The 25,465-nt window shown below is 41.2% G+C and overlaps 2 protein-coding genes across 11 annotated transcripts in view; both read right to left on the bottom strand.

Moving 5' to 3' along the window:
- The window catches only part of LOC149320894 (uncharacterized), a 63,582-nt gene extending 56,918 nt beyond the window's left edge, over positions 1-6,664 (bottom strand). The window contains exons 1-5 of the mRNA XM_089529782.1: positions 6,579-6,664; positions 3,121-3,263; positions 1,433-1,877; positions 724-819; positions 164-394 (exon numbers count right to left, since the gene is read on the bottom strand). Coding sequence (XP_089385908.1) covers positions 164-394; positions 724-819; positions 1,433-1,867 — 762 coding nt within the window. The 5' untranslated portion in view covers positions 1,868-1,877; positions 3,121-3,263; positions 6,579-6,664. The remainder of the gene's footprint in view (positions 1-163; positions 395-723; positions 820-1,432; positions 1,878-3,120; positions 3,264-6,578) is intronic.
- Positions 6,665-9,123: 2,459 nt separating this feature from the next.
- Positions 9,124-24,712, bottom strand: LOC149320896 (E3 ubiquitin-protein ligase TRIM10-like). 10 transcript variants are annotated; one of them, XM_089505328.1, is made up of 9 exons: positions 24,558-24,710; positions 24,248-24,360; positions 19,114-19,597; positions 18,207-18,302; positions 15,649-15,879; positions 13,722-13,744; positions 12,559-12,671; positions 11,811-11,843; positions 9,124-11,326 (listed from the first exon to the last, which is right to left on the bottom strand). In XM_089505328.1, exons 3-9 carry the CDS (start codon positions 19,537-19,539, stop codon positions 10,773-10,775), a joined length of 1,476 nt encoding a protein of 491 aa, XP_089361454.1. In that variant the 5' UTR covers positions 19,540-19,597; positions 24,248-24,360; positions 24,558-24,710; the 3' UTR covers positions 9,124-10,772. The 10 variants fall into 10 exon arrangements, with proteins under 10 accessions (XP_089361454.1, XP_089361450.1, XP_089361449.1 ...); XM_089505324.1 differs by having other exon boundaries at positions 24,244-24,360; XM_089505323.1 differs by having other exon boundaries at positions 24,207-24,360.
- Positions 24,713-25,465: the final 753 nt, after the last annotated feature.

The raw sequence follows: 25,465 nt of genomic DNA on the forward strand, positions 1-25,465 counted from the left end.
TCCACACTAAGGAAAATGAACTCTCCTGTTTGACTTGGGTTCCATTGTATGCAACAGTGGATGAACGGAGTCCTTTTCCTCCTTTTGGAAAAAGCACTCAAAGAATTTGAAATCTGGGTTTGAATTTGGAGGCTCGAGATTGGCCTGTTTCCACTAGACTTACCTGAAGGAGTTTACTTGCTGGCTGCTGATGCTTCTCCTCCATCTCCTGAATGAGACTTTCAAGAGAGGAGAGTTCCTGAGAGAGGCTGGCCAAGTTCTTTTCTCTTATCTGGATTATCACCTTCTCCAGTTCTTCCATCTGGGCAAGCCGAAGTGTCTCCTGTTCATCCAAAAACTGGCGTAATTTTCTGAGCTCTACTGTAGTCTTTTGCCTCTCTGCTTCTATCTGCTTCTGCAATTCAAGATGGAAATAGAAGAAATCAGAAGCCCGAGGTTAGGTTATGAACCTAGTTACTCTCTACAGCACATGAGGTTAGTGAGTGAGAATTCTCCAAGAAGGACACTTACAACTCTGGAAAGAGATCCCACGAAAGAAAGAAGCTTCTTATAAACTAATAAGGCCTTCAGATAACATTTCAAGAACCTTCGGTGCGAAAAGTCAGGTTTCAAAATAGGAGCACAGTGATTTTTGCTAACATCTACATTTTATATTCAGTTGTTCCTGAGTCCCCTTTTTAGATACAGTAATTTTTCAGTTCCTAGTAACAGTGAATCACTTACAAGCAAGTCTTGGCTTTCCTTTTCTGAAGCTGCTTTGGAGGCCTGAATGTCTTCTCTCTCCTTCTTCAGACTCTCCAGGCAGTTACAGATTTGGTCCTGAAGAGCAAACAAAAGTTCAAATATGAATAAAAGAGAAGGTGAACAATATTTCGTAACTGGAATAGTGGAAGTCAAAGGATCATAAAATCAGAAGGGATCACAAAGACCATCTACAACCTACCAACTGAAGCACTCCTTAGAGATGCCAATCAAGAGTCTGTTTTAAGATTCATGTTCTAGTTTCTGGAGCAGCAGAAAGCAAGCTTGCTCAATTTTCATCGTATATTTATGAATTTCATTTTTTTTTCTGCCTCAGTGTAGTGTCTTACATTTCTCCCTGTTGAAATTCACTGTGTTAGTTTTGGCCCAGCTTTCTAATCTATTAAGGTCATTTTGAATTCTGATCCTGTCCTCTAGACATCCAGTGTGGATTGCACATGGGCAAAATTCGGACTTTTTATATAGCAATTACTTCAATTTCTGTTGTACTGGTGATTTCAAACTCATGACTAATGCTTAATCTTGAGTAGATTCTTACACTTAATTTTGTAAAGAAAGTGGTCAGTCTAAACACTTGGTTCACATCTCTTTAGAAGCGTACTCTTTTTTCTCTCGTCTCATTTAGAAGGCAAATGGTGTGTTTTTTTAAAGCTCTACAACAATGCCTTACCTTGTACTCTTGGGAAGCCTCTTCCACAGGAACTACCTCATGGTTTTTGTGCTCCTTGGATCTGTCACACACCACACAGATCGGGGTTTCATCGTCCTTACAGAAGAGCTTGAGGGGCTCCTGGTGTTTCTCGCAGTTACAGAGAACGCAGTTGCCTTCATCTCCCTTGGCTCCCTGACCTTTGAGTTTCTTGGTGATTTCTACAAAGTTTGACAGCTGCTGATTTGGCCGGAGGTGCCGTTGCTGAATTTTTTCTCTACACTGAGGGCAGGAGGCCTCTGCCTCTGTCTCCTCCCAACACCGCCTCAGGCAGCCTTGGCAGAAATTGTGCCCGCATTCCAAAGTCACTGGATCCTTGAAATAGTCCAGGCAGATGGGACAAGTGGCTTCCTCACAGAGATCCTGGATAGGGATCCCACTACCACCATCCATCATGACTGTCTCACTTGGAAAACAAGAGAGCAACAGCATTAGCTTTGATTTTGGAACTCCCAGAAACTGAGAATTCCTTTTCTTGCAACTGACCTGTGATTCCTACTGATACAGAACTATCAGCATTTGAAAAAGCTGGAATCTTCCTGATTCCCAGTTCAAATCACTCAATTTCAAATGGGACAAAGTTCTCCTAGGCTGGTGTTCCAGAGGCAATTACCAGTGGTCTATTAGTATCTGATCTTTCTGCCAATATGGGACTCAAGGCAGCTCACAAGAGAGATTACAGGTACATCTGCACTGCAGAAATAATGTAGTTTGGCACCACTTTAGCTGCCATGGCTCCATCCTACAGAATCCTGGGATATGTAGTTTTGTGAGGCATCAGCACTTTTTAGTAGAGAAGTGTAGATGCCTTGTAAAGCTACAGATCCCTGGATTTCATAGGATGGAGATGCCGCACTAATGCCAAACTGCATTAATTCTACACTGTAGATGCACCCTAAAAGAAAATTCAGCTAAAAATTTGAAAAACTGCACTACACTGCACAAAATACACTAGGCTGACAGAAACAGCATTAATTTTAAACAGTTTAAAGGCATAACAATTGTTATGGTCTGGATGCTAAATTTTGTATGTACAGGGTGATACAAAAAGAATGGTGCAAATCCAAATAAGAACAGCTTTAATTTTTGCACTGTTCTTTTTCAGTCACCCTGTATATTTTAATAAGATAGTGCTAGTGTTGCACTAGCACTATCTTATTAAAAGTAAAAAAGTAAGGGGTTTAAATCTGATAAAGTAAATGACAGAGTGAAGGAAAAACGCTGCTAGCTGGTGGAAGTGTGAACAAAAAGATATCAAGAAATGTGAAACAGACTCATCAGAGTTGGAAATGTACATTGGAAAAATACAATGGAAATTTCTACCAAATAAGGAAGCCTAGACAAAGTGACAGGATTCCTAAGTTACCGTAGTAGTCACTGGTTTTCAACCGAAACAAGGCGCACTACAGTAACTGGCCCATAGATAAATAAGGAAATAAATTAAATAAAACTAGTGAAGAGCATAAAAGTAGGTCTCTGAAAGACAGAAGCAATCAGTTAGCAACTGTTTCCGCCAGTTGCTCATATGGTTGTTCCTCAGGGGTGCTCTACAAATGCCATTCCTCAGCTGAATACCTGTTGGGCCCAGAGCTTTTGGCTTTAGCAAAAGTATGGTTCAGGCTGCATTTTGTATGATAGGCCTTGTTTACCTTGTTAGAGAATGGCTTAAGGATAAGATATTCCATCACCTTTCAGCACCTGATAAACAATTCGGTAATTGGCACGGGAACGTTTTCCCTTCGCTTAGCCCAAATCCTTTAGGTGGGATGATGTGATGTTTTCCCAGAAGCTTCTGTAGAAGAAAAAAGATATATTAAGATAATGTCAAACAATGGCTTTTACTTCTCAGCCACTTGCAGCTCTGCATAGTCAGTGTGTATGTATGCTTAGGCCTGTTACAGACTGCCAAAATAAAGCTGCTTCGGGTCTCTTTGGAGGTATGCTATTTAAATGATGCATGCATCCTAAGAATCCGGAAGCTGCAGCAAAGCAGTGCTTAGAGATGGAGTGTGGCTTTGGTGTGACCTCCGGACTCTTAGGACCCATGCATCATTTAAATAGCATACCTCCAAAGAGACCCGAAGCAGCTTTATTTTGGCAGTCTGTAACAGGCCTTAGTTTCTTTGCTTCTTACATGCCTATTTGTTTGAAGCTAGAGTGTGTATGCCTGCCTTGCCTTTCTTTCATTTTACTTGTTTAAATGAAACAGCCTTTCTCAAGAATTTTGTCTGCCTCATACTCCAAATCAGCACTGTAAGTATAGGGTTGCCATAAGGCAGGACCTCCAAACCGGGACAAATGTAGGACATTTTCAAATGTAGGACACTTTTTTAAAATGGAAGACACGCAAAAAATTTTTGATGGTTTTTAAAAAATGTTAATATAAATGCATGTTTCTTAGGCATGATCAAAATGGAGGACATTTTGGCATTATTCCTAGACAAATAGCAGAAATGGACTTCCCTTTCTGGCCAAACCACCCCCCTCCATTCCAAAACACTCACAACAGCATTTGGGCATTTCACATGGCTTTATTTAACATGGCCTCTTGCATATTTCAGAGGCTTATTCCATGACCAAACTCTTTGGGTTTCACACTGAACATGGGTTCACATGGCTATGCATATTGAATATTTGACATGGATTAAAGGTGGTTTAACAAGAAGTGGATTTGCCCTCGGTTTCAGGTGTCTTGCACAAACTATACTTCTCAGAAGTGTGTACTTGGTCAAGGGACTTTGGTTTTTCTTTACTGCGCATGAGTTTTTAAAAATCAAAGCAACTTTCATTGGCCGTGCCTCAGAAGCTGGCTGATATCAATATCACCATCATCATCATCAAAGCAGACCTTTTAGCATTAAAAGCACCAAAAACACAAAGAAATGCACTTTGGAAAGTCACACTGTCTCACCTTCAGAAAGAGTGCATGCCTCAGAAACTGACTGATATGATCATCATCATCATCATCACCACCACTATCATTGTTAAAACAAAGCAGACCTGTACAAATGGAATGAAAAGCCTCCTCCTACTACTACTACTCTTCTTCTTCCGCCTCTTCCTCCTCCTCCTGCTACTCTTCTTCTTCTTCTTCTTCTTCTTCTTCTTCTTCTTCCTCTTCCTCCTCCTGCTACTCTTCCTCCCTCTTCCTGCTACTCTTCCTCCCTCTTCCTGCTACTCTTCCTCCCTCTTCCTCCTCCTGCTACTCTTCTTCTTCCTCCTTCCACCTTCTGCTACCTCCTCCTCCTCCTCCTCCTCCTTCCTCCTCCTGCTACCTCTTCCTCTTCCTCCTCCTCCTGCTACTCTTCTTCCTCCTTACTCCTCCTGCTACCTCCTCCTCCTTCCCTCCCTCCCTCCTCCTCTTTCCTCCCTCCACCTCCTTCCTCCCTCCTCCTCCTCCTCCTTGGGCCCTGGCCGGCCCAGGTGGGGACCAGAGGAGGAGCTCCTCCTCTTGAGGCTGGCTGGCCAATGGGGGCAGACTGGAGCTCCAACAGCCCACCCCCTGCCAGCAGCCATTTGTCCAGCCAGCCCCAGGAGGAGAAACTCCTCTTATTTAGCCCTGTGTGCAGCCCTGCAAGCATGTGCAGGGTTACAGGAGGCTGCCGGCAGGCAGCAAAGGCTGCGGCGGTGGCGGCCTCAGCAGCGGCGGCGCACTGTGCACACTGCACATGCTGCATACAGCACAGCACAGCAGCCGCAGGAGCGGCCACGCGCAACAGCCAGCGCAGCCGCCGCCGCCAGCGACAGCAACAGTGGACCCAGGGAATCCCGGGTCCAGGAAGAAACTGGGACGGGGTGCCCTCGCCTGGTAGAAAAGCAGGATTGTCCCGCTGGGGGGTGGGACATGGCAACCCTATGTACGTACTCAAACCAGGGGCTTGGGCTGCAAATGCTACCATACAATATTCTTAATATGCTGTTAACAGAGCGGGCAAGGAGAAAGAAGGGATCCTCTTCTTTGGGTAGTATTCTCTGTGTAGACTTATGACGATCCCATGAATTTCATAGGGTTTCCTTAAGGGGTTGTTTTGCCAGTTCCTTCCTCTGAAATATAACCTACAGCATCTGGTATTTGTTACCGGTCTAATATCCACGTACTAACCAGGACTGACCCTGCTTAACTTCCAAGATCAGATAGGATCTGGTGCCTTTAGGGTGTTTAGATAGTATACCAGGTTATGTTGCAGTCTAGCTTTTCCAAGCTCTTGAGCAAGGCTTAGTCATAAAACTTGGAAGATCTGTTCTAAAATTACTAAAAAAACACACCCCCAGAACCCCCCTAACATCATATTTCTAGAGCAATGGTCCCATGCTGTGCCCTTTTAAGAGATTTTGGACTTCATCTCCAGAAGCCTCAGCCATATTGGCCAATAGTCTGGGATCCTGGGAGCTGGGGTCCAAAAAAAATCCCTTAAAGAGCACACTTTGGGGGACCACTGTTCTAGAAGATTCTGGGAGCTATAGACTGACAGGGAAATTGAAAAGAACCCTGCTCTCCAGAGCCATCCAAAACACACTTTAGAAATACAGATTTGAGACTATTTTTTGTGGGTTTTTCAGGCTATGTGGCCATGTTCTATAAGAGTTTATTCCTGATGTTTCGCCAGCATCTGTGGCTAGTATCCCTTGAACTGCCCTGGCTCAGTGCTAGGGAATTCTGGGAAATGTAGTTTTCTGAGGCCTGATTCATACTACCTTTACCAGATTGCAATTCAGCTCAAACCAGTTCAAATCAATTTGCTGAAGGGATTTGGTGAGGGGGGGGACCCTGCGCCAGACCCATTTAACCTGCGTCTTTATGATCCTGATTTCCCCCCCCCCCCGCGTCTCTTTTCACCAAATCGATTCAACGCGATTTAAATTTGCCCTCGGGTTGCTGGAGCCAAATCGTTCTGAATAGATTTCATTCATGAATGCGAACCACAAGTGGGTTATTTTGATGCCAGAAAATGACACAGAAAACATGATCGGGGCAAATGTCATTTAAACCACGATCCGGTGTCGAATCGATCCATCGATTCGAACTGCACGCCAATTTATCTGTAAGTGGGAATGAAGCCGGAATATGACCAGGGGAAAGTCCTCAGCCAGGCTTTATTCCCCTCACCTGACTATAAGCCCCGCCAAAAGCCCCAACCTGAGAGAACCAAGAGAAAGAGACCTAAAATTTAAAAACACCATGCACCAACCGCTAAAAACCATTAGGCAGGCAATGAACTCATGCACCGCATCTATTTATAGGGTCACATGCTGATTATGCAAAACTAAACAGAAGGAGGCGGGGCTACTGCTGCATCTTCGGCCAATCCGTGGCTTTGGGAACGCCCTAAAGGACTCCATTGCTCCTCCTCCTTTTCATTGTGAGCTGAGTAGACTCAAAGAGTTCAGGATAATAATAAGGGCGCCCCTAGAGTTCAGGTGGCTTTTTGAAGCTTCCTCTTCTGGAGTGTCTCTCTCCATCCCTCTATAAAATGGCGGGTGGTTTTGTAAACTCAGTCCTATGAGTTTACAATGACTTACCTAAGTAATAATAATTTTATTTGTCGTACGTTTAATAAACACAAAACAAAAAGGGCTAAATTTAGTCATCTCGTTTGTCATGTCTGTTTACAAATTACAATACTTCCACAGTTTTAAAGAGACTTTAAAATGTCTTATATTATAAAGATAGCTCTCGGACAGGGCTTTAACTGCCATGGCTCCATGCTATGAGATCCTGGGATTTGTAGTTCTGTAAGAGATTTAGCCTTCCCTGTCACAGAGCTCTGGGACACTGCTTGAACTGCCATGGCTTTTTGCTATGGGATCCTAGGATTTGTAGTTTCGAGAGAGATTAAGCCTTTTCTGTCACAGAGCCCAGGTATTAAAAACAGTGTTACAGATTATCAAAGTCTACATTTCTCTCAAAACTATAAATCGCAGGATTCCATAGGATGGAGCCATGGCAGTTAAAGCCATATCCCAGAGTTTCAGAGTCCTCTGACAAAGAAGGCTAAATATCTCTCAGAACTACAGATCCCAGGATCCCATAGCATTGACCCACAGCAATTAAAGCGGTCTCAAACTGCATTAATTCTGCAGTGCTAATTGCTTTTTAAGCTGCACCTTTTCTTCTGCTCAGTGGGGCTTGCCTCTGAAGGACACATTTGAAGTTACTTTTTTGGAATCCAACTATAGTTGTCTGGTGAAATCAAGGACTATCAACAGGTGCTGCTTGCCACAGCTGCTAAAATTTTCTTTTCTGCACAGTCAGTCCTTAAAGGTCCAGGAACCTTCTCCAGTTTTCAGTCTTCTTGTTGTTGTTGTTGTTGCTGTGTGCCTTCAAGCTGTGTCTGACTTATGGTGGCCGTAAGGCAACCCTGTCATGGCGTCTTCTTGGCAAGATTTGTTCAGAGGAGCTTTGCCATTGCCTTTCCTTGAGGCTGAGAGAGTGTGACTTGCCCAAGTTACCCAGTGGGTTTCAAGCCCGAGCAAGGACTCGAACCCTGGTCTCCAGAGTTGTAGTCCACTGCTCAAACTACACTACTAGAACAATACACTGCAATGCTACACCACACTAGCTTTCCGTCTTAACAACCCCTAAATACAACTGGCCATCCTGGTTGGGGGATTGTGGGAACTGTCGTCCAAAAAAAGGTAAACTTTCCCAAGCTTTGGGGCACACACATAGAAGATTTCACTGGAACACACTGTCACAAAGGAGTTTTATCACACGGAAGACAAATTGGTAAACTGCTGTGCAGAAACAAGATTTTAAAATCTAGGTATTGTTTGTCAGATGTGTTGGCGTGAAAGAGAAATAACGTGAAAATAATCCTAATGGAAAGGGCCTTTGTACTTTCAGAATTTAGCAAAAGTAAAAAGGAATTGGTTTTGACGACTTTGCGTCCGGGTTATTTTCACGTTATTTCTCTTTCACACAAATGTTGTCTGAAAAACATCCTGCAAGTGTGGGGTTTTTTTCAACTTTCTGTTCAGGTTAACCCTGAACATTGTCTGAAAAACAACCCGCAAATGTTTAAATTTAGTTTCTGCATGGGATTTGTCCCACGGGATAAACTCCTGTATGAGTTTTGACAGCAAGCGCATCTATACTGTAGAAATAATGCAGTTTGACACCACTTTAGATGTTGTGGCTCCTTCCTATGGAGTCCTGAGATTTGTAGTTTCACAAGGTCTTTAGCCTTCTCTGCCCCAGAACACTGGTGCCACACTAAACTATAAATCCCAGGAGTTTGCTGCAATATGTTGTACTACTCTTCTTTTTTGTGTATTGAAAAACTTTTTTTCCCCATGTTATTTCTGCCTCTGGTACCACATTTTCTGTTAACGAAATAATGCCCAAGAACAGCTCTACTTAATTATAAAGGTATACCTCTAAGTACAATATCGCGATGGTGAAGAGAGACACACAAGTAACAGTAACAGCAGCCTTTAATACAACAATACATCTGCACACATGTTTTAAAATATCCAGATACATCAGGGAAGAGATTCATATGGCCCTCCACACATTTTTGGATAGCAATTTCCAGGAGCCTTAGCCATAGGTGAGGAATGCTGGGAGTTGCAATCCAACAACATTTGGCGAGCCACAGAGTTCCCACTGGGACATACATAAGAGAAAAGTAGTCTCTATTTTATTAATTCAAGGCATTTCTTAGCTGTGTTGCACATAAAGACAGTTTGAACAATGAGCAACTGGAGCTGAAGGAATGACAACAACAAATCATCTTACAGAATAACAGCAGAAATACAGTGACAGTCTCCCATCCTTGTGGAGTAGACATTTCTTTGGGCTCGGTACCTTCAATGCCCCCCCCCTTGGGATTATCTTCTCCCACTGTAACTCCAGGCCAAAATACACTACAGAAACAATCCACTTTGAGACCACTTTAACTGGCTTGGCTCAGTGCTACGGAATTCTGGGAACTATAGTTTCTTGTGGCACCAGAGCTCTCTGACAGAGGCGGCTAAATGTCTCACAAAAACTACAGTTCCCAGATTTCCCTGGCACTGAGTCTGGAGAGTTAAAACGGTCTTAAACTGGATTATTTCTGCAGTGTGTTTTGGACCTCCCTCTGGACAATCCTCATTTCCTGCAAGCAAACATGTCTCTTTAACTGTAGAGATTATGGTGCCTTGAGCTTCCAGACCAGGAGCAATGAATGTGTGTTTTTTGCTTTTGGGTTTATAGGATTGGTTTTTTGCTTGTTTTGCATATTAACAACTTGGGGGTGTTAAGGATGAAGAAAGAAAGGAAAAAGGAACTCAAAACCTAGGTTAAGCTCAAGAGGTTTGACTGGTCCTAGTAGTCAAGCCACAATTTGCGGTTGCCAGGTCTCACACCCACTGCTGGCTCTGCAGCTGATCAGTGAAGGTATTTGAAGTGCTAGTGCTGAGCAGTGGCAAAGATTTTTTATTCCTTGAAAGATCCATAAATGCACTGTGACGGCTTATCACTCCCAAGTACATTTTTTCCCAAGGACAGCTCCTTCTCTTCCTCTAGAACTAGAAAAAATATGAAGTGAGGCCAGCAGGGTGACTTTGAAAGCATACGGAAAAGAGCACCGTGTGATTCTACAGTAGCCCTCAGAGACATCTGGGAAACTAGGAGACTTCTTGACGCTTTCTAAGTATCTAAAGGTTAGTTTAAAGGGATGAACTATGGTGAACGAAAGAGACTCAGCTGCATTTGGTCTTGAATACAGGATAAAATCAGGAGATCATGTCTGCACCTCTGGCTGGCGACAGAGAAGATCACGGTAAGAGCACATTCTCTCTGGTTACCAAGGTGAAACAAGATCTGCTGCAAGGAAAAGAGACTAGCTGGCTAATTTGGGGTTTGAGGCCTGCATGGCCAAGGTATCCCAAGTCATCTCAATGACACAAGTAACAAACAACCTCCAGACTTCCTATGAACACATTCTGGAACCATTAGGGATTACCACATAACTGCTAAGAGGATCCCACCCTCCATATATAGCTCTAACATTCGAAACCATCCCCTGGCTTGCTCTAATGAATGAAAATATGGACATCTGATTATCATGCAAACAAACTCCAATGGACACTGTAGCATCAGTTTCAGAATTCTGCCTTTGTTCTGAGAACAGATATTATATATGACCAATAATGAAATGAAATGAACTGTAATGGGAAGTCTAAAGCAGCAGACAAAAAGGAATAATCTGTTTTAGTCTATCTGCTGTTGTTTTTTACTTGCAGCCTGTTGTACAGTTGTAAAAAGGATCTCAGACCAATGTTTCTTTTTCCTGTTCCTATTAGTCAATCTGACCAATTAATTAACATCAACAGGAGCTACAGAGTTAACTGTCGGGGCAGTCAAGCTGAGTTGGGCGTTTCCAAAGATATAAAAGAAAGGGAAAATGGTCTCTCCAGAGAATGAAGATGCAGAATATGAATATATAGAGTCTCCTGTATCAGCATCAAAGAAGGTCACCCATCCACCATCATAGTTCAGGAGCACTCGTATCCTTTTAGGCTCTCCATGCAAGGTCAGAAGATTATAAAAGGGGGGATTGTAGGCTGTATAGATACCTTCCCACCTCCCCACAGCCCAGAAACCCCCCTCAGGACTGAAGTCTATATCGCCCTTTCTCCTCACAGAGTTTCTGGCAACTCCTATGCCCCAGGCTTCTTCAATTCCCACAGACACTTCCCAGAAATGCCGGCCTCCTGTGAATCCCTCGCATCCTAGAACGAAAGGCCACACGTCAAACCTCTCAGGATTTTTGGGTAAATTTTTATAAGATTCACCCATTCTTACACTTGTATCGTTTTCAGATAGAATGAGTTGGGGATGAGCTGTGTCTGGGTCCAGAGTGATGTTTTCTGTTGGAGTGGGAAGGGAGAGAGAAGGAAATATTTTGTTAACAAAATAGTAGCACCATTTCACAGAGTACATGGGTCAAACTAGATCTTAAGTGGGAGAACCCCCTCTCATTTTCCCCTTTGTTTCCCCTCCTACCACAAGATTTCTTCAGAGATATGTTCTTAACTGGACTTGCAAATTAAGCCTGAATTTACCTTCTGATAAATACCTGTACCATGATGTTAGCACAGCAGCAGGTGACACTGGATCAGATCAGTCTCTCTGGTCTGGTCCAGACTGGTAGTGATATGTCAGGTCAGGTTTAAAACCATTCAAAAATATATAATAGATTAATAGATTCATTATCATTCTCACACGTTAACACACTGATGGCTTCACAACCCAAATGGAACAGTGGAACCTTGATGAAATATATCAGCAACTTTAAAACAAACCCACATCCTCTGAGAATTTGTTAAGAATTCATCAGCTTCCAGCAGTTACCTTCTTGCAGCAGAAGTCCAGATACCAGAGTTTCTGGGAAAGAAAAAGGGAAGTGAGATTAAACATCATAAATCTTATAATTACAAAAATAATGACCATCTTCATAAGGTCAACCTAGACAATGAGGAAACAGAATAGTAAAAGAGTTCTAATACCATGGATCAACCATAGATGCAGTCAAGATATCAGAAGAAGACTAAAGAATGAAGAGGGCAGCTATGAAAGAATTAGAGAAGGTCCTAAAGAGCAAAGATATACAACTAAGCACAAAAGTTAGAACCATACAAGCAATGGTATTCTCCATTACTATATATGGATGCAAGAGCTGGACAATTAAGAAAATGGATAAAAGGAAAATAAATTCATCTGAGATGTGATGCTGGAGAAGAGTGCTGAGAATACCATGGACACCAAAAAAACCTAAATAAATGGGCCCTAGAAAAGATCAAACCTTAAATCTCCTTAGAACCTAAAATGATTAAACGAGGCTGTCATACTTTGGCCACATTGTGAGAAGATAATTCAAGCAAGAGAATTTATATAAACTGATCAAAATACCCCATTTGTTGGCATCGGTATCAAATACATACATAGGATTATGAGAATATTCCACTAATATATTATTTGAGTGCCTGAGTGAGTAGAAGTTAAAAAATAACGTTAAAAATGTTTTTTTACAATCTATGTGCTATGATTCAAATACACATGTAATGTTCATTATCAACTCTTTGCACTGATTCATCATTACCTTTGTATTGCTCTGCAATGTTCTCTAGCAAAAGATTTGTATCACAGAAATCGCTAAGTTTCCACTTCAGCGCAAAAGGAAAACTGGCTAGATCCTGAAATGCTGTGTCACACCTGATACAAAGAAAGTCAATGTTAACCCACCAAAGCAGAATTTTTAAAGAGAGAAGTAAAAGATGAAGAGAAAGAAAACAAACATCAAAAAAGCAAATGCGGAGATGGTTTTGGCATGAGATGTTATCTCATTCACTTCTAGGACCTCAAAATTAAGCATTCCAGGGTCAGGCAATTGCTTGTCTCTTTGCATCTTCCTAGTCACATTTTATGAAAGATAAATAAGTCATGCAACATCAAATAATCCACAGATTAAATTTCTTTGCTCTTCTGTTACATTTGCTACCACGTGCAATGGAACAGAAAATGTACAATGTACATTATGTGTCATACATTTCTAAATATCCCCAGAGAAATGAAGAGAGGCAACAGAAGACTGCTGCTCTTGACAATGACTAAAATCTTCTAAAATACCAACAACAAACTATACATTTATTTTTGTGGGTTTTTGTGGGTTTTTCATATGCCGCCCACGGCCCACCCTCTGACCTTGATCCCTCCCCTGAACCTGAATCAATCATGTTCAGGGCCAAGTTCACATTCACTTACACCAGTTGTTGTTATTATTATTATTATTATTATTATTATTATTATTAGATTTGTTTATAAAGCGCCGTAAGTCTACACGGCGCTGTACAAAACCAAGTAAAATCAAAATATATAAAAAGCCTCCCTATGGCGCACAATCTAAAAGTTAAAACAACAAATTAAAAACATCATAAGAAACAAGTTAAAACAGCAAATATCCAATATTGAGGCAAGCGTCAGAACAACCAGGACACAATCACAGACTCCCTGGGAACGCTTACAAAAAGAAACAGGGAAAACCACGGTTTCAAAAAACCTGCGCTGAGGGGGATTTGCTCTGGATTGGGTGTGCAAACCCCCCATCCGGGTGTGCAAAAACTGACATCAGTGGGAACATCCCACTTTTAATCCAGTTTGGGAGTCGGGCTAAAAGGTAGTCTGAATGGCACCAAGTCTACCAAGTCATTGTTGAGAAAAACTACAATATTCTGTCATGAGGAGAACGGAATAGAATCTACTTACCTCTGCAAATTCTTTTTGAAATCCTAGAGGGAAAAGAGAGAAAGAGAGGAAGGAATTCACCTCCTGCCACAGGCTGTTGTTAAGTCCCTTCATATCCTGAACAGTAATTAACTATACTGTTCGTCTACCGAACATTGTTGTTGTTATGTGCCTTCATGTTGTTTCCGACTTAGGGCAACCCTAAGGTGAACCTATCATCAGGTTTTCTTGGCAAGGTCCTTCAGAGAGGGTTTGCCACTGTCATCCCCAGAGGCTGAGTGAGTGTGACTTGCCCAAGGTCACCCAGTGGGTTTCCAAACCCTGGTCTCCAGAGACAAAGTCCAATGCTCAAACTACTATACTACACTGACTGTCTACCTAACATTTATAACTTAAACTATTGCAGAGCATATGTTCTGAAACTGAGGGTAAATTTGGTCTCATTTTGGTTCTTTTAGACGCCCGCAACCCTAGTACGTATGGAGTACGTACAAAATGGCAGCCCCCTGTTTACACAGGCGCTGCCATTTTGATGTAAAGGACACCTAGCGTCCACACGTTGCGGCACCAGGTCACGTTGCGAGTGCGCCAATGGTGCACTGCGGCGTCACTGACACTGCAAAAATAAGCCGCTTTTTGCGGCTTATTTTTCTTGCCGCCGCCAAGCCACGCGGTATATCTGCTACGGCTTGCCAGCGGCCCAAACGGCACCGCCCACCAGACCATCTTTTAAGGACGGTCTGTAGCGAGCCTATGCTACCTATATAAACTCATAAGTCAAACAAACAGATACCTAGATATATCTTGTACATCCACAGATACGCCTCTTTGAAAACATGGAGTGAGCATACCTTTCCTACAGCACCATTTTTGCGCAACCTCAAATAAATAAAAGACTGAAGTCTCCAGTTCCCATTTACCATCTCACCCTCCATGATGAGCTGTAGTGTGTGTATAAGCAGTGTGCTATATTTTGAATATTTTATTGTAAGTCCATTTTAAATATATATTTACATTTTAGCTGTCTTAATCTTGTTTTTAATAATATTGATATTTAATTCTTTTTAACTTTTGTAAATTAATGTTTTAAATAATGTTCAGAAGACAACTGTGCCAACTAGAAAGTACTGGAGATGGAATTCTCCTGTATGCATTATTTCTGTTTTATTTTATTTAATTTTGCTCAAGGAGGTGCAATGGGCATGATGGGGCCACTGAAACAGCCTTGGGTGATGTGTGACCAGCAGGTCATATGATTTCCACCCCTACTAGACACAGTTATTTGAGCACATCCCATTTAAGTCAGTGGAATTTATTTCTAAAGAGACTTGTATAGGATTGTTTTCTTAGGCCTTGTTTGCATGGGCCAAAGAAAACAGCCTCTTCCCATTACCTTGGAAAGCAGACTGGACAATGCACAGCCCAAAGCCTAGATCTGGTGTGACAACAGACAGGCTGTTCATTACCAGAACCAGATTTTACCCTTCTTACCCTGGATTTTGAAAAATCCCTGTTTGCTCTGGATCTTTCCAAAAGATCTAGAGCCCTATGTTCTGGCGCCAGGCAGCTCCCACTGAGCCACCCTCCATGTCTGCCACTGCTGCCACTCTGAGGTCAGAATGAGGTACCCATGTGACTGTCGCTGGAGGCTTTGTTCTGACCTCACAGTAAAGTGATCTGCAGTGGGTGCTATGGGAGGCTCGGTGGGACATGCGTTCGATCAGTTGTCTGGAGTAAAAACAGAGTTTTGCAATGGGGCAGGGATGTGGCAAGGATACTGCAGGTTGCCCTGCATGGGTGCAAACAGGGCCTGAGATCACAACAAACCTGGCTATCAGCAACATTTATTGGTCTCCTTTACTTCTCATATAGGTGAAGGGACCATTCCTAGATTCATAGCCATTCATCCCTTTGAGAGGAGGCTGGGCCATTTCCACCACCATCTTACCATAAGGAATTCAATAGCTGGCTTCTTACAGCTCTCCTCCATTTCCTTAATTAAACCTTTCTGGGAGGAAACCTCTTCTGAGAGGCTGCCCAGATACTGTCTTCTTTTTCTGGCCATCTGCTTCTGCAGCTCTTGCATCTGAGTCACCAGAAATTTCTGTTGCTCATCCAGAAATGCGTGTAGGTTTTTGAAGTCAGTTACAGTCTTGTCCTTCTCTGTTTCTATTCTCTTCTGCAATTAAGATTTTTTTAAAAAAAAAAAATGTGAATGTATATAAAACAGGAACTTACTGTTTTGAATTACAACTCCAGGACAGCCAGCATGACACTGATTATATTCACTGAAGAATCAAAAAAAGTTATCCAAAATCCAAAAATGTATGTTTTCCAACCATAATGAGTCTTTGCAACATCAACTGGAGCAGTTATATATGAGTTCTAGAAGAAGGGATCTTTCTGGCTTTTAACTATTTTGTGTTAACTGGAGATTGTTTTGTCTTTTCAGTATTTTCTGCAAAAAGGAATTGAGAAAGTAGGGCAGCAACAGGAATAGGGAAGTTATGTGAGGATTTCAATGAAGGAAATAAGCCAACTTGTAATGGTTAGAATATGGTATTTCGGAGATCTGATTCCAATCACCCCTGGATTATGAAGCTTACTGAATGACTGCAGTCCACTAAGGACTTTATCACATGGGGGAAATCGCGGATTTTAATGGGCATTATCCAGTGATAGTTGCGTGATCACAGTAAAGATTTTCACACACCATCGCGATTAAAGATGACTTATCCCGGGAATAACCTGGGAATAACCAGCAACAAATCATTCACAGGGAAATCTCATGAATGATTTGTTGCTGGTTATTCCCTAGTTATTCCTGAGATACGTCATCTTTAATTGTGATGTCTGATGTGTGTGAAAAACTTCACCACAATCATGCAATTATTGCTTCATAATGCCCATTTAAACCCCCGGTTTTCCCCACATATGATAAACTCCTAAGCCTAATCTTCTGTTGTGATGTGGGAGAAAAGGGCAGGGGGCATATATATACTTCTTGGGGGAAAGGCAGGTCATAAATGTAACAGCAATATGGACATGTCTGACCTATCACAGATCAAATCAACTGCCAGTAAATCCTGAATATTTTTTCTCCATATCATTATCACCATAGTGTGGTTTGTGTGTTTTTACTCTTATTACCTTATTGCACAAGAAAACAAAGTCAAAACAGAAGCAGACAATAGCACTGGAAAAATCCTGACAAAAGACATGCCCTAGTGGCGCAGTGGTTAAATGCCTGTACTGCAGCCATTCACTCAAAACCACAAGGTTGCGAGTTCAAGACCAGCAAAAGGGCCCAAGCTCGACTCAGGCTTGCATCCTTCCGAGGTCGCTAAAATGAGTACCCAGACTGTTGGGGGCAAATTAGCTTACTTGCTAATTAGCTTACTTGCTGTTCACCGCTATGATCTTTGGAATAGCGGTATATAAATAAAACAAATTATTATTATTAATTAATTTTACAACTTTCTCCCATGGGAAGAAAACTAAAGCACTACTAACATCAAAGCTGCTACTCTGCAGCTCCATTTCTGTTTTGTTTTCTCATGTGAAAAGGCTCTAAGAGAATAATAGGAGGAGGAAGGGAGAATTAAAGACAAACTGAAGACAACAACAATAACAACATCTGAGGACACAGACATCATTCCATGAATAAGGCCATGTGATGACATGAACATAAGAGCTCCACCTGGAAGCGCCTTTAGAAGGGCCCACTCTTGTGTGGCTTTTCACTAAAGCTTTCCATTCCAAATAAGTTCATAGGATCACATATGTCTTTCAGTTTGCCTGCCATGATGAATAAGGTCATACTGCTATCATTGCTTTGTTTCCTCATAATATATTATGTAATACGGGTAGGGATAATGGGATATGTAGTCATAAGACAATTAGTAGGGCTGTTACCCGCATTGCTGTGGTGGTTAACAAACAGGTGGTAAAAAGATTATCCCTGGAGATTCACAATCAGTCCCATGAGAATGGATGGTATGAGGTGAAAGGAGGGACAACCAAGGGAAAACAGAGAAAAAGAATCCATTTGGGGTGAGTTATGGGTAAATAGGAAGTTAGGTCGCTCAAAATTGAATTATGATGTTTTAATTGTATTGTATTAATGCTAGACTCTCAGTCTTGATAACACACATCTGTGGTAAATATCTATAGTTTCTGAATAAAGCTTTTCTGTCATAAGGAAAACAAAGCAGAAACAGAGTCAGAGAGTGCAGCTTTCTCCATTCCTTACCACATGACATCATAGTGCTTAATTTCTCTTCCCATGGGAGAAGGTTATAAAAGCATGTCTTTTATCAAATAGATTTTTCCAGCTAAAGAAAATATGTGCCTTTACAACTGTATCCCATGGGAAGATAACTTAAGCATTACAATATCATGTGGAAAGACATGGAGAAAGCTGCTATTTTCCAGCTCTGTTTCGGCTTTGTTTTCTTGTGCAATAAGACCCTTACTTCTGCTCATCTGAGTAAAAGGAAGACTTACAATCAAGTCTAATGTTTCCTTTTCTGCATCTGCCGGCATCGTCTTTATTTTGTCTTTCGTCTCCTTCAGTGTCGCTAAGCGGCGATACATCTGCACCTGAAGTTTGGTTGTAAAGTGGACCAAAAACATCTTAATTCCAGCATATATATATATTTTTACAGGTTTAATTCGTTATTCTTCAAATGGCATACGCATGCTATTTTTAAAAATCTACCAGGCAGCTCACAATGTATGTAGAATTTATAAGTCAATTTAAAAACAATTTTAAAATGTGCATAAAATCATAAATGAATAAATAACAATACATTAGGGTTGCCAGTTCAAGATCAACCCTGGCCAAAACCTGAGACATAAGGATGGCCCCTGGTGATGACAGAAGGTATTATATATTAGGTACTGTATGAACCACAGTGCATCACAGGTTGTCATGTCAACATACACCCAGGGAGAACATCTTTTCCTGTTAGGAAACCAGGACAAAAAAATTTCCTAAACAGGCTGTTCCCAGATTAAGATGAAATGAGGGAATTATCCTTCTCTGGGAAATGTTTGCTCAAACCTGTCAGGTCTAGACTGGCAACGGTTTCTCAGAGGACGTTTTTTGTCTGCTGCCCCCAGAATGAGCTGCCAGAGGAGTTAGGGCAGCTGAAAATGCTGAATACTACTTAAAACAGCATTAAAGATATATCTCTTCAGGAATGTACTCTTATGAGTGTATTTTAACGATTTTATGGTGTTGTATTTTAACTATGTGTCTATGTGTTTTGTATTTTAATATGTTGTACCACACCTAAATAATGAAATTTATCATCATCATCATCATCATCATCATCATCATCATCCTCATAGAAATATCCTACAGAAAATGTAAATATTCCATTACGAACATTCTAGATGGTTTTCTTACCTTGTATTTTTCGACTACATCTTCTGCAAGATGCACAGTGTGTGATTCATGTTCTGGAGATCGTTCACAAATCACACACACTAGTTCCTCATCATTCTCGCAGAACAGGTTTAGCTTTTCGTTGTGTTTTGTACACAGACAGTCCTTTTCTAATTTTAAGGGTGAAATTTGTCTGAGCTTTTCTACCATGCTGCCCAGCTGCTCATTTGATCGGAGTTTCCCTTCCTGGATCGGCTCACGGCAAACCGGACATTGCAAAGGTCCCTTTTCTTCTGTCCAGGAGACGTAATAGTCAGAGATGCATCCCCGGCAGAAATTGTGACCACAGTCCATCAGCACTGGATCTGTCAAATAGGACTTGCAAAGAGGACAGCGGGCTTCTTCTTTCAAATCTGCAACTGATACAGGAGTGGCCATGATGGGCATAAGCTCCTATTTCTCCTCGTATCTTCCCCTCTCAGACAGAAGAATCAACAGGAGTGAACTAGAAGAGGGGAAAACATGACTGTAAAATATACATTTTATTATGAGCAACAACTTAGGGGGCTGGACATTTTTAGCTTTCAAGAAGAGAAGACTTAGAAGTGACATGACAGCTATCTTTAAATATCTGGAGGGTTGTCATGTAGAAGATTAAGGGCACATGTTTTCTGTTGCTCCAGAGACAAGAACCAATGGATTCAAATTACAGGGAAACAGATTCCACCTAAACATTAGCAAGAACCTTTTTACTGGAAGAATTGTTTGACAGTGGAATGGACTGGGGGGGGGGGGGGGGGACTCCTTCTTTGGAGGCCTTTAAACAGTGGTTGGGTGGGCATCTTTCAGGAGTGTAGTTGTGTGTTCCTGCATGGCAGGGGGTTGGACTGGGTGGCCCTTGGGGTCTCTTTCATTTCTAATATTCTATGATTCCAAACTTTCTGTAATGGCCTTTCCTTGTAGAGTAAAAGGAGTCATTCTGTAGATCAGTCTTCTCCGATTTCCCATACCCAAATCTCAATATTTTGATCCATGAACCCAATCAGCCACTCTCACCCTACACAATTACAGCTCTTCAATACCACTTTAACTGGCCACATCCTACAGAATCCTAGGATCTGTAGTTTGGTGAAGCACTAGAGCCCTCTGGCACAGAATTATGAATACTCCTCCTAAACCCTAAATCAAATCCCAGCACTCCTGTTGCAGTTTAAGTAGGTGTGGTTGTGGTTGTTGTGTGCCTTCAAGTTGTTTCCAACTTGTGATGTCCCTAAGGTATATAACAGGGGTTTCTGGGGATGAGAGTGTGTGACTCACCCAAGGTTTAGTGGGTTTCCATGGCCAAGCAGGGAATTGAACCCTGGTCTCCAGAGTTAAGTCCAACACTCAAACCACTACACAGCTCTGGCTCAGTTAAAATTGAATCACAGTGATATAACTGTGTAAAGTGAAGGAGACCCCAGTGAACCTGAACAACACTATAATCTGATAGGGCAACTCTATACAACACTGTTGTCTAAACATCTGTGGACTGCAATCAGTACAGTTGGCTCTCCACACTTGCGGCCTTGACGTTTGTGGATTTGATTATCTGCAGATTTGATTAATATGTTATCTCTAGGAATCTTTAGGTCCTCCAGCATAACTCTGCTGGAAGAAGACCATAGAGTTGTGCAGGAGAACCTAGATGTTCCTAGAGAAAACACTTCTCTAGACATTTGGGGGTCTCCAGCATAATTCTATGGTCAATTTCTGGCAGATCTTGACCATAGAGTTGCACTGGAGGACCTGGAAATTCCTAGAGATGTGTTCTCTAAGGTAAAAATAATAGTGTTTTTTATTTGCGGCTTTTCCACATTCATGGGGTTTCTTCGCCCCTAACCCCAGAGAATGTGGAGGGACCACTGTACATTTTAATAACTCTTTCATAAACTATATCTGTACATATAAATGGGCATAAGTAATCTTTGTACAAATCCTGTCTTTTGGTAATGTATTTCTTCTAATTTTTGGCAATGCTTAAAAGGTTTACCTTACTGCAAGTTTAGTCCATGGTCTCCATCATCCACCAGAGCAACAGTAGGCCCAAAGGGATATAAAACCATTCACCCTGAACATATGTCACATACCGTAAATGGAAAAAGTTTAGGATACAACATAGCCTTTCCATTTTTCAGCAGTAAACTCGTCAACATTAAACAAAACTCCTGGAGCCTTAATTGCATGATAAAACTAGACTAAAAATACTGAATCCTCATTATATCTAAGGACTTTATCACATGGGGAAAATCAGGGGTTTAAACAGTAATTAACCCATAAAAATTGCACAATCATGATTAAAGATTTTCACACACATCGCACTTAAAGAGCCATTATCCCGGGAATAACTAGGGAATAACCAGGCAATAAACAGCAACAAATCATTCACGGGATTTCCCCATGAATTATTTGTTGCTGTTTATTGCCATTTTATTCCCAGGATAATGGCACTTTAATGTCAACTTGTGTGAAAATCTTAATGGCTGCATGTTTTTTACAGGTCAATCATTGATTAAACCCCCAATTTTCCCTGTGGGATAAAGTCCTAAGCTGGTGCCATGGCATAGGGGTTCGAGTGTTGGAACACGACTTTGGGGACCAGGGTTCAAATCTAGACTCAAGCATAAAAACTCACTGGGTGGCCTTGGGTAAGTCACACCCTCTCAGCCTCAGAGGATGGCAATGGCAAAACCCCTCTGAAGAAACTTGCCAAGAAAATCCTATGATAGCCTTAGGGTTGCCACACAAGTCAAAAATGATTTGGAGACACAGCAACAAGCTAAGGGGGTTTTTTTAAAGTCCAGCAAGCATTTAATCTTAAAGTATTGGTTTTATTAGCAGTGATATTGCTTTTAAACATCTTGATGTTTTAAAATTTTGATGAGTTTTGTTATATTGTTGACTGGATTTTTGTTTGTTTGTTTGTTTGTTTAATGTAAAACTACTCTCATCATATTTGCCAGACAGTATACCAATTTACTTAAATATATATATATATATATATATACACACATACAGTGGGCCCATATTATCCGCTAGGGTTTGGTTCCAGGATCTCTTGTAGATACTAAAATCCATAGACACTTAATTCCCATTAAATACTATGGCACAGTAAAACGGTGTCCCTTATATAAAATGGCAAAATCAAGGTTTTGCTATTTCAGATTTATAGTTTTTAAAAAACATTTTCAAGCAATGGATGCTTGAAACCATGGATAAAGAATATGTGGATATGGAGAGCCCATTATACAGACACATAGACATATACACACATATATGTATATATACACACATATAGGAATTTATCACATGGGGAATTCCTGTGCAAAAACAGAGGTTTAAATTGGGGGGAAACCCTCAAAAGCAGGTTGATGCTCACACCATATCATTGTTAAACTAATGCTAACCTGAACGGAAAGTGGAGAGAAAGTAAATGAAAAATGCTTCTTTTTTACTTTTGGAAAATCCTGAAAGTAAAAGGGAGCGGCTTTTGTTTACTTTCCGTTCAGATTAACTCAAGTTTAACAACAACATGTGTGAAAAACAACCCCCTTTTGTGTTTTTCCCCTACCTTTTAAATCCCATTTTTGTAAGGCATTTCCCCCGTGTGAGAAACTCCATAGGCTATATGTGTATAGTGTGTGTGAATAGTGTACTTGCCAGACAGTATACCAATATAAATTCGTATACTGTTTGGCAAATACAATTGGGGCTGTTTTACATTAATTAAAAGGGGTGGAGAAACCAGTCAGTCCATAAAATAACAAAGCCCACAAAAATGTTAAAATATCAAGATTAATAATAATAATAATAATAATAATTCTTACCCGTCTCTGCTCACGGCTCGAGGCAAGTTACAACATAGTTAAAAGACAATCATTACATAAACTGCACATATTAAGCTGCATCAAATACACACATTAAGAGATCTATGCAATATTTATATTACAATACGTAGAACAATAATTAAATATAAAATTCTTTTTTAAAATTCATGATTAAAAAACTAGCTGAATAGGCCTGCCTATATATTGTTTAAAAGCAATAATACTACTAATCAAAGCAATGCTTTAAAGATTAAATAACCAAACCATGGAATCAAAAAGGAAACCAGAGACTTAAAGGTCAACACATGGTGAGGAAATATAGCCATGGTTGGCTTTAAATAAAACCTTGGCACAGATATTTACCTAAAAGTAAGGCCCATTAAATAATAAGTCTGGTTTACTTAGGATCACTATATGTCAGAAATGACTAGAACGCACACAACAACAACAACAGCAGAGAGAATACTTAATGCCTTTGATACTTACTCAGCTAAGGATCTCACTAATTTCTGGGGGAAATTAATAAGCAACACGAAAGAGAGGCAGGGGAAGGAGGGAAGACAGGGCCCCTGTATGTGTGTCACATTTCACTCAAAGAGTGTGTGTGTGTGTGTGTGTGTGTGTGGAGTTTATAACATTGGGCTAATTTCAGCATTAAAGAGAGATTAAAGCGCATTTAAAGCATGCCGCAAATAAAGCTAAAATGGTTAGTAATTGTACGAAAGATTATCACAGGCAACTGCACAGTTTAAAGTGATATTGGAAATGCATTGTCGCTGAAATCTCAAAAGTAAAAAGATGCACGTTAATGCTTCTTTATTACCACATTAATGGCGAGTTTTATGCACTATTGTGTGAAATCAGTTTTCATAATTACACGATTTTTCTGTTATATTCATGGGATAAACTGCCAAGCTCCCTTGTGTGATAAACTCAGTGTGTATTGTGTGCCTTCATGTTGTTTCTGACTTACGGCGACCCTAAGGCGAACTGATCATGGGGTTTTCTTGGCAAGATTTGTTCAGGGGAGGTTCGCCATTGCCATCTTCTGAGGCTGAAAGAGTGTGACTTCTTGCCCAATATCACTCAGTGGGGATCTTTTACTCCCAAGTAAATCGATCTCTGGGTCCAGAGTTTACCTGTGGGGCTTGCCCTGCTCTGTGGGTCAGACTAGTGTGAGGACAAACACAAATGTGTGTGTGTTTTGTCTATCTGTTTGTGTGAAGGAAAAATGAGAGAGAGACTGACAGACTCCACAAAGGTCTCAGATCAAAGAAAGGCCAACCAACTCCTCCTGCAGCCTGGGCTGCTTCCACACTGAAGAAATAATAAATCAGTTTCGACGCCATTTTAACTTCCATGGCCCAATGCTGTGGGTTCCTGGGGTTTGCAGTTTGTCGTCCTGCAAAGAAAGTGAAAATGGCGAATAACTGTGTGAATGATTAGCACACTTCACATACAATCACACAAATAAAGTGATATTGGAAATGCATTGACACGGAAATCCCGAAAGTAAAAAGATGTGTATTAATGCTTCTTTGTGACCACTTTAATGAAGGGTTTTGTGTAACGTCGTGTGAAATCGTTTCGCGTAATTACACAATTTTTCCGAGATATTCACGGGATAAGCTCCCAAGTTCCTCTGTGTGATAAACTCCTCTGGAAGAAGCTCCCTTTCCAGCTTTAGGCCCAATCCGCACTGCAGAAATAATAGTTTAAGACCACTTTAACAGCCCTGGCTCAGTGCTAGGGAATCCTGGGAGTTGTAGTTTGTTGTGGCACTAGAACTCTCTGACAGAGAAGACTAAATGGCCTCACAAAACTACAATCTGTAGCACTGAGCCAGGAAAGTTAAAGCTGTCTCAAAATGGATTATTTCTGCAGTGTGTTTTGGCACTCAGGCAGCCACACTTGTCTTTCTCTACCCAGGGTTCCCAGGTGTCCTCCTTTTCCAGGACATGGTCTACATTTCAGCCCTTCGGTCCAGGTGGAATTTCAAAAAGTCCTCTGTTTTGGGTGTGACTAAGAAGTCTGGATTCATATCTATATTAGTGTCTTTATTTTGTAATGGCCTACGTTCTTCGTGAGGGTCCTACATTTTGCAGTAGGATGTGTGCTGGAAAAGGAGAACGTCTGGTCTGGGTATGGAAAGACAGTGTGGCTGCCTGTGTCCGTGTGCCAAAACACACTGCAAAAATAATCTAGCTTGACACTACTTTCACGGTCCTGACTCAATGCTAGTTATTCTGGGAATTGTAGTTTTGTGAGGTCATTTAGCCTTCTCTGTCAGACAGCTCTGGTGCCACAACAAACTACAATTCCCAGGATTCCCTAGCACTGAGCCAGGGCAGTTAAAGCAGTCTCAAACTGGATTATTTCTGCAGTGGGTTTTGGACCATAGTCGTGTTAGTCTGGAAAATCAATATGCGAAGGGATCTTGTAGCACCTTTTGAGATTAAATGTGTGAAAAATGTTGTAGCATAAACTTTCGCAGACTGAGGTCTACC

This window comes from Sceloporus occidentalis, unplaced genomic scaffold, assembly GCF_023333645.1.
Source record: "Sceloporus occidentalis isolate IW3139 unplaced genomic scaffold, rSceOcc1.0.p SCAF_1, whole genome shotgun sequence".
Lineage (NCBI taxonomy): Eukaryota > Metazoa > Chordata > Lepidosauria > Squamata > Phrynosomatidae > Sceloporus > Sceloporus occidentalis.